At 37.5% G+C, this 9,353-nt stretch overlaps 1 protein-coding gene across 3 annotated transcripts; it reads right to left on the reverse strand.

Moving 5' to 3' along the window:
• Positions 1 to 165: 165 nt before the first annotated feature.
• LOC306849190 (TRAF3-interacting JNK-activating modulator-like) lies at positions 166 to 8,976 on the reverse strand. 3 transcript variants are annotated; one of them, XM_079384053.1, is made up of 15 exons: positions 8,799 to 8,887; positions 8,218 to 8,396; positions 7,263 to 7,734; positions 6,976 to 7,084; positions 6,661 to 6,730; positions 6,530 to 6,557; positions 6,397 to 6,426; positions 6,218 to 6,313; positions 4,966 to 5,037; positions 4,647 to 4,787; positions 4,368 to 4,505; positions 4,037 to 4,172; positions 3,733 to 3,872; positions 978 to 1,097; positions 166 to 786 (listed from the first exon to the last, which is right to left on the reverse strand). In XM_079384053.1, the coding sequence occupies exons 3-15, from the start codon at positions 7,632 to 7,634 to the stop codon at positions 586 to 588; spliced, it is 1,653 nt and encodes a 550-aa protein (XP_079240179.1). In that variant the 5' UTR covers positions 7,635 to 7,734; positions 8,218 to 8,396; positions 8,799 to 8,887; the 3' UTR covers positions 166 to 585. The 3 variants fall into 3 exon arrangements, with proteins under 3 accessions (XP_079240179.1, XP_079240178.1, XP_079240180.1); XM_079384052.1 differs by lacking the exon at positions 8,218 to 8,396 and having other exon boundaries at positions 8,799 to 8,976; XM_079384054.1 differs by lacking the exon at positions 8,218 to 8,396 and having other exon boundaries at positions 221 to 786; positions 4,647 to 4,784; positions 8,799 to 8,933.
• Between the last annotated feature and the right edge of the window lie 377 nt (positions 8,977 to 9,353).

Here is a 9,353-nt window from a genome sequence, read left to right on the forward strand (position 1 = left end):
GTCACTCTGGAACGCTAAAGAGAGTGACCTCTCATGACAATGTGCTTTTTCAGCCATTCAGCACGGCAGTATTGTCCTTTTATCCTTAGTGAGTGCTAACTGAAAGACGTTTATGTTACCCTATCTGGAAATTATCTTCTGAAATTATTCTTTAAAAACAGAGATACAGTTCAAAATACAAATATTACATGTTTAATACTAATATAAAAATGCAAGTCTTAGTTGTACACAGTAAATTTATTTCAGGCTTAATCTAAGACAATTCTTCAAAAGTACCATTTTGAATTCGAATAATCAGTTATAAACTGTACAATACAGACACAGATTTAGGTATTAACACTAGAAATTCATTCTAACATTTTTGTTTTGTAACATGATACTATATTTACACACAGAGTTTGGTCTGTTTTCAATACTAAGACAAAGAACCATGAAAATTCTTAGCAAAATAATAAATACATTATATGAGGCTAACTTTTAAAAAAAAAACATTTATGTACAAAAATCAATTAGAAATGTGAAATAGAAAAATAAATATAAACCAAAAAATCTCTAGAAGACTCTTGGTTTTGCTATTTGCTCTTATCACACAGGTCTAAAGCAGGCTCCATGCTGTGCTGAAGCTGTCTGGATGAGGTAGTCCTCCATACGCTGCTCCAGGACAGAGTAAAACTGGCGGAGCTGCTCTCTGGCAGGTGGATGATACAACCACAGGGCTGCCACCACCACCACCATCAGGAGCAGTAAGAAGAGAACTAGACAGAGCCAGGACCCACAACTTCGACTCTGTTCAGGGAGATGAGGGTGGAAAATGATTTATGGCGTAAATGGAAACCAAATGAAAGGGGAGAATCTTGATCTTAACCAACTTAATTTTGAAAACAGCAGAATATGTGGCATTCAAAAATATATTAATCTGAGAGAGTAAAAATTCTAAGTTATAAGAAAACGAGGCTGTTACGTTGGTAGAATCTCACCTTGCTGTTGTTCTGGCGTGTCCTCTGTAAGTTCAGTTCTTCTCTGCATTGGGTCAGTCGGGACTGATAGCTGTAACACTCTTGCTCCAGGGCCTCAAGATCCGTCTGCATCTCCATGCACTGCCACAGCAACCAAGAAAACACTGTTAAACTATGTCTTATATAAATGTATACATACTTTTACAACTGAATAATACATACTTTTTACAATAACTGTTTTGTTGGTCTAACTTTTAATTTTATTGCCCCCCCCTGAAACAGTCCAAGTATGATCTTTGTGCACTGAATTTGTGCTACTCTACAGCTTATAAAATGTTCATGTATATATATTTTATATATTTATCGCGATTAATCGCATCCAAAATAAAAGTTTTTGTTTACATAATGTGTGTATTGTGTATATTTATTATATAAATACACACATAGTATATATTTTGAAAATATTTAGATCTACATATTTAATATATAAACATAAAATTTTTCTGAAATATATACATGCATGTGTGTGTATTTATATATAAATAATAAATATAGACAGTACACACATATGCTATGTAAACAAAAACTTTTATTTTGGATGCGATTAATCGCGATTAATCGTTTGACAGCACTAATATATTATTATGTATTAATTTCATATAGGAATTTAATAATTTATTAGTAATTCATTACATTTAAGGCAAGACACCAAATGTGAATAGGTAAAAGAAGAGGTGAGAAAGAAATAATAGATATCACCATACATCCCTGTATTCATTCAATCATTCATTTCAGAACATTTTAGAAAACTTGAAATACAAAACAGTACCTTAATGTAATGTTAAAATGCAAATGAGGCATTATTATAATGAATAATTTTATTATACACTCACTGGCCACTTTATTAGGTACACCTTGCTAGTACCGGGTTGGACTCTCTTTTGCCTTCAGAACTGCCTTAATTCTTCATGGCATAGAATCAACAAGGTGTTGGAAACATTCCTGAGAGATTTTGGTCCATATTGACATGATAGCATCACGCAGTTGCTGCAGATTTGTTGGCTGCACATCCATGATGCGAATCTCCCGTTCCACCACATCCCAAAGGTGCTCTATTGGATTGAGATCTGGTGACTGGAGGCCATTTGAGTAAAGTGAACTCATTGTCATGTTCAAGAAACCAGTCTGAGATGATTTGAGCTTTGTGACATGGTGCATTATCCTGCTGGAATTAGCCATCAGAAGATGGGTACACTGTAGTCATAAAGTGATGGACATGGTCAGCAACAATACTCAGGTAGGCTGTGGCGTTTAAACGATGCTCAATTGGTACTATGGGGTCCAAAGTGTGCCAAGAAAATATCCCCCACACCATTACACCACCATCACCAGCCTGAACCGTTGAGACAAGGCAGGTTGGATCCATGCTTTCATGTTCTTTACGCCAAATTCTGACCCTACCATCTGAATGTCGCAGCAGAAATTGAGACTCATCAGACCAGGCAACGTTTTTCCAATCTTCTATTGTCCAATTTTGGTGAGCCTGTGCGAATTATAGCCTCCATTTCCTGTTCTTAGCTGACAGGAGCGGCACCCGGTGTGGTCTTCTGCTGCTGTAGCCCATCTGCTTCAGGGTTCGACGTGTTGTGCGTTCAGAGATGGTATTCTGCATACCTTGGTTGTAACGAGTGGTTATTTGAGTTACTGTTGCCTTTCTATCATCTCTAACCAGTCTGCCCATTCTCCTCTGACATCAACAAGGCATTTTCGTCCACACAACTACCGCTCACTGGATATTTTCTCTTTTTCGGACCATTCTCAGTAAACCCTAGAGACGGTTGTGCGCGAAAATCCCAGTAGATCAGTAGTTTTTGAAATACTCAAACCAGACCGTCTGGCACCAACAACCATTCCACGTTCCAAGTCACTTAAATCCCCTTTCTTCCCCATTCTGATGCTCGGTTTGAACTTCAGCAAGTCGTCTTCACCACATCTACCCCCGGTGTCATAGACAAGGCTTAAGCCTAGTCCCAGACTAAAATGTATGTATGAGCTGTTTCAACTGAAAGAAACTTGCACTGACTGATCTTAAAATACATCAGTGCCTTTGTATTGTCTCAAGATGGACACCAGTTATGTGTTTTTCTAAGGCACGTTTATAAAATTTACTTCAATGTCCTAAATTGAACTATGGCCTAATCCTGGCTTAGTCTAAACCCTGTCTGTGAAACCGGGCACTAGATGCCTAAATGCATTGAGTTGCTGCCATGTGATTGGCTGATTAGCAATTTGTGTTACCAAGCAATTGTACAGGTGTACCTAATAAAGTGGCCGGTGAGTGTATACATCAGAGAGTCATACATCTCCAAAACAGAAATCTGAACACTGGATAAATCTAGGCTCAAAATGTTTTCATATTTGTTGATAAATTAAGAGTTAGTTTTTTTTGCATAGAAAATAATATAATATAATATATACTAGGAATTAAATCTAAAAATCAGGCAAAGGATAGATGAACAAACCCTCTATATTCAGAATATAGATAAGAACAAAACCAGAAAGTTTGCTTTATGCAAAAATGCTTATAAAGATATGTATTATAACATTGAAAGATGAAGATAGTTAAAAGGTAATAATATAAAGACTTATGTGTATTTCCTTCCATAATAGGTGTGAAAGAAGGTTTATGGAACAAAATCCCTAAATTGACCAATGGTTTTGACTGTAGTGTCTTGCCTTATTTTGAATTTCAGTGATCGTTCTGGCAGATCTTTACCTTTTTTTCTTTCATTTTGAGTCTATGTTCAGTCTCTCTCAGTTGTCTGGCTGTGCTGTTATCTGTCTGCAGGAGCTGCTCCAGTCCTGAAGCGTCTTCATAAATTTCTGTGCTACTGTTCCACCACTCATGGTTGTGTCCTGTAAGTGTGTAAAATAAACAGACGCAGATAAAGAAAGATATCAAACTGCAAGAAATATGAGAGTTGAAAGAAATACAGCTTGTTAACTCCTTGACAGCATAGTATATTCCATAAATTCTAAATATCTGAATGAATGTGAAGTGAAAGTCAGTTTTCCCTCACCTGTGAGTTCCTGTAGATGTTCTTTCAGGTTGAGGTTCTCGTCCTCCAGCTCTGAGATGAAGGAATGAAGCTCTGCTCTCTCCTGCTGCAGAGATTCAGTACGTTTCCTCAGCATCTCCTCCTGTTCCACAGAACGCTGCACAAACACATTTTCAGTTACACAAAACATATCAATTACATGCTTTCCCCCCTATACATTTCAGTGTAGTTAAGATGGGGTGTACACAAAGCAGGGTCCTGTGGTTTGTCAGCTTTTGCAAAAATCTGTGATGTGACACTCAAGACCTTTGATACTCTCATGATGGTTTCTGTTACAGTGGCTTTGGTGTACCTCCAAGTGACCCTGCAGCTGTATCATCTGATCTGTGCACTCATCCTGCCTCTTCTTCAGCTGACTCGAACCCTCTTTCAGCTCCTCATACAGCCTCTGCCACTGCTCAGACTCTGTCTGTGCTGTCTGCAGCGCCCCCTGGTGGAAGGGAAGAGTGGGAATGAAAATTGGATTATTGGAACACAGCTAGGAGTTTGCAAATATAAATACGGAGGTAATGTTGGTGACTTGTATTACATTTTGTTATTAAGACTTTGACCACTGCATTTGGAGACTTACCTGGAGGTACTCCATCTTACTCTGAGCTTCCGCCTTCTCATTCTCCGCCCTCTGAATAGCCTTAATAGCCTTCTGTTCATACTCCTCCCTCTGTTTTTCCATCTGTAGCACCACTTTTTTCACTCCATCCTGAGGAACCTTCTGAAAAAGACAAATTGCAGCATTTATCTTTCTATGTCAAAAAACGTTTCTCAAACTCTTTGACTTGTACTTATCAAGGGCCAAGTTAAACCAATATACTGTTTTACAAATTAAAAGCAGAAAAATATACAACAAACCACAGCTTGGTTTGGTGTTGTTGCAGACATGCAAGTCTTACCTTGATGCAAACCTGCAGCTGAGCCTCCAGAGCTTTGATCTTACTCTTCAGCAAGTCCTCATCACAGCGTGTCTGTGGGAGGAAAAGGAAATGTATGTGTCAGTGAGAGAGATAGAAAGAAAGAACCACTGAAGCAAGAGTTTTCAGTTTCTGTACATACACTGCATCCTGTCTTATAACTGCCTCCTTAGTATTTTGTTAAAAGCAAACAACCTTTTATTATTTATAATTCTAGATTGATTGCTACAGTAGCCTATATTGGCTCTTGAGAAATATAAAGAATGAGCTCAAAATGGAAAAGTCTGAATGAGGGGCGAGTTTGAAACATTGCAAAAGTGCAAACAAACCCATCTCTGACGCCTACACTGCTCTCCATTTCATGTGTGTGAGCTAGAAAAAGAACCTCTCTGTTTTTTTTTTCTGAACGAGCCATATAGAGCTGGATGCTGTCGACCACAAGACCATCCCCCAGCCTCTCTCTGTATTACTGCTGTGACCAAACCAGGCAATTCAGCAACTGATGAAGCCAGTACTACGCAGAGTAACAGCATAGCTAATAAATCAGTAATGGTGAGCATGAATTTCAGATTGCCTTTGAATATGGTTTGTCTCATTTTGCTTAAATAACCACAGTTTTTGAGCTGTATGAACTCAACAAAACCCAATAATCATGTTCTTCAGTATTTATTTCATAATGTACAGGTGCATGTGTGCCTCTAATGCTGCCTTCACGTGATATCGGAAATGTCATATTTCCCACTTATCACTTATGAAGTCGTGATTGCGAGCCTGTCGTATTCAAGTGCTTTAATGTCGTAAAAAATAAAATGTAGCATCCCATTGGTTGACAATCATGTGAACATTCACCGCGCTATACATGCAGTTTGCTGACAATTCTGGAATTTCGGTCAAATACATGGTTATTTCACTGCTTATAAAACATACAATATGCTTCGAATGATCGTTCATATCTAGACTATAAATGCACTACTTTAGCGACAAGACAAAGGGATGTAGTTGTTGTGAAAACAGCACTGACAGCGGCAATAGGTATCCACTCCACCATGTTTAAAGTTTATGACCCGCCCAACTCGGAAACTCTGTTTTTCTCTGTTTATGACCCACCCAACTCGGAAACTCCCAACTCTCAATTTCCGATTAGGAAACTGGTATTTACGATAATTCCAATAGCACGTGAAGGCAGCATTAATGATGCTGCAGGGCTTCAGCAGGAGGTAGGTTACTAATGTACCTTCCACAGGAGCTCTGTAGAGCACAGTAATGTGGCGGCGCTCTTCTGAAGGTTGGAGAGCTTCTTTTTAAGAGCCTCTTCTCTCTGTAAGGCCTCCTGCATAGAGATGTCACATTTCACATCAGTAACACATTTTAAAGTCAGCCAGGAAGAGCTGTTTTTTTTAAAATATGTCTTACTTCTAAATAGTCAGCCAACTGGTGTACATCCTAAAAACAAAAGGAGAGAAAAAAAAATATATATTTTATTAATAAATGAAACAACATTACCATATTTAGCTATTTGTTTTTAAACAAGCATCAAATTCCTTACTGCTTCTTTGACGGTAACAAATCCAGACCTGAAGGAAGAGAGTTCATAATGCTGCATTAATATTTATAAAACAGGTGCATTATCATTAAATTTTTACTTTTAAAATATACAGTAACTCTAATGTGACTCACTCAGTCTGAATGCTAGCGGTTTGCAGTCTCTTCTGGGTGTTTGAGAGCTGAGTGATGTCTTTAAGCAGAACTGTGTGAATTATGAACACAAAATAATATTTTTGATATTACTAATGTAATAATTTGTCATGTATCATTTAGTCACATCCTAACACATATAACATCATGCAGTGCATAACACTAGTATATAATTTTAATCGCACTATTAATTATTACATTAAGTACAACTTAAGTATTCATGTCTCTGATTAATTTAAAGCGATGTTAGACATGAAATGGTTGGACCTTTGGTTATTCATTAGAAAACCCACTAACCTCGTTCCTTTTTCATTTTCCCATGAAGCCGAACAGAATTGAGGACTGGTACATCCCATCCATCTGATTTCATGTCGTGTTCATCAGTCATTGGAGATGTGGAGACTCTCTTTGGGATTTGGACATTTGATATCAATGTTATTATAGAGGATCAGTGTTTTAATAAAGGATGTCATTGAAGAATATAAAAGATTCTTGAATTGAATAAATTAATTTAAATAATTAAGAAATATAAAATTGGTGATCAATCAGTCACAGGCCAAAAACCTGGTTAATAATCTCTCTACCTGCTTTGTAAAGTTAATGCCATCTCTCTGGAGCTTTACATTTTGACTTGTTATCAAGGGCCGTCTGATTGACGTTAAGGTTTGCGTCATATGCTCTGGTGCATGCAGGGTTTCCCTTGAGTATCTGTGCCTTGGCACTGCAGATAACAGTGCATATGTGCCATGGTCCACTGGTCTTCTTTTGAAGAACTCAAACTGTCTTTTGCGATGCCGTTCATTTTTAATCCACCTTGTGTGCAGATCTCTTGTGGGACTGCGACATGATGTTGTGTTGTTCCGATGGCTGATTTCTCTGTGCCTCACGGCATGCTGCTCCGCTTTATAGTCGTAATTTGCAGTCGGTGACCTTCTTTTGTCGTGAGCACCCTCCATTCTGTCCAACTCTGAATGAGTTTAAAACTTTGTGGGATATTTCAAGGCACCGGAATGTCACCTCACAATGTAAATGTATGGTTCTTGAAATGGCAATTTCCTGTAATTGAAAAACAACATGTATATCCATCCTTTAGTGGTACTATATCATTAGATCTAAAAAATAGACCATCCAAAATAAGCTAAATGACACAAAATGAGGATAATCAACAACAATTGCTGTAAAAAAACAAGAAAAAATTTAAAAAGTAACAGTTATGCTGTTGTGGGTCACACTTGTGTGTTCTCATTCTTTTCAGAGCTAGAATTGAATCATGCTTATAGTGGTTACATATAAGATAATAAAAGCTTATTTAAACATACTTTCACGAGTTCACACGTACATATAATAAATAGAATAAAGTTTATGTGTATTTGGCGTGCTGTCCGAGGGAAGGGCTTCGAGCTCGGAACTTTGGCCGAACCCTGAGTACCCCCCTATAGGTTAGGACAGGAATAGTTGTAAGTGCGGAGAAGGGGTGGCGGAGGGATGCTGAAAAACTGTCAAGGAACAGAGGTAAATCTGCTGTGTATATATACACACCTCTTATCTTGTTAACTGGGTTGATTACTGATTGCGCTCCTCTTTTGTTAATTAGGTTAATTATCTGAACGTGCTCCTCCCGAACTTTGTTAATAAAACACTGTAAGATGACGTGTGTCCAGTCTTTCACTTCTGTTGTCATATTATTTCAAAACAAGCATGAACTGAGCTGCATGCAGCTGAAACAAAAAGGTTGAACCGTCAATGATTCTTTAAAATGCAAACGGTGTTCATATATATGCAGATATCTACTTAATAATGACTGAAAAATGTCTCTGAGACACAGCATGCAATGCTCCCATATATAGATTTGCAACAATTTTAGGCACTAAGTTGACTGAAAATCTGCATTACTAATACGTTTTTTAATTTAAAAAATATATATTTTAAAAAGTAATAAACAACATTTTTCTGAAAACACAATTTAAATATATTTACTTAAAATGTCAACAAGTTGGAACCAAACATCAAGTTGCAACTGAATAACAAGCCTGCATTCAAACAGTTACACCAACATACAAGCCAAATGCAAGATAAACTAGAGCAAGTTTTAGTATATGTACATCTTTTAATGAAAGTACCTGTTCTGAGATGAGTCCCTGGAGTCAAAATAACTGTGAAAGCCGAGTCTGAACACTTTGAAGCCTACATGGCACTTGAAGACCAGTTCATTCAACAAAGGGCGGTCTATTTCATTTGACTTGCTTGCTTAACAGGAAGTAAGATGAACCTCACAGCTTGTAAGAGTTCCTCTATCTCAGCAGCCATGCGTATTGAAACTGGTGCCACACACGGATGGGCCCTAAGATTAGAACCGGAGGGGTGTTTATATTGGCTGTTTAAATGCAGCATGTGAATGGGGAGAAAGAGAAAGACAACATAGAATCAATATTCCATGCTATATCAAAGCACGATTTTAAAATGCAAGCAAATACATTTATAAATGGATTCATGTTTATATGAAAACAAATTAATTTTGAGCTGAAGTAAGAAATAAAGTAAACACTTAATTGAAGTTTAAGAGGGTGTAGAAACAGACTATACAAAAAGTAGCCATACATTTTAAATACCAGATAGTTAGACTGTAAATCCACATATGTTCAGTGTATGGGCCTACTATACATTTTAATGTTGGG

This window comes from Barbus barbus (genome assembly GCF_936440315.1).
Source record: "Barbus barbus genome assembly, chromosome: 29".
Lineage (NCBI taxonomy): Eukaryota > Metazoa > Chordata > Actinopteri > Cypriniformes > Cyprinidae > Barbus > Barbus barbus.

Bases quoted from the DNA above. Each gene is read 5' to 3' on its own strand.
- LOC306849190 (XM_079384052.1), bottom strand. From the start codon at position 7,634: ATGGAGGGTGCTCACGACAAAAGAAGGTCACCGACTGCAAATTACGAC. The intron at 4,173-4,367 runs GTACACCAAAGC...GTGTTTGTGCAG, and splicing joins AGCTGCAGGGTCACTTGGAG to CGTTCTGTGGAACAGGAGGA. The intron at 3,873-4,036 runs GTGAGGGAAAAC...ACACACTTACAG, and splicing joins ACATCTACAGGAACTCACAG to GACACAACCATGAGTGGTGG.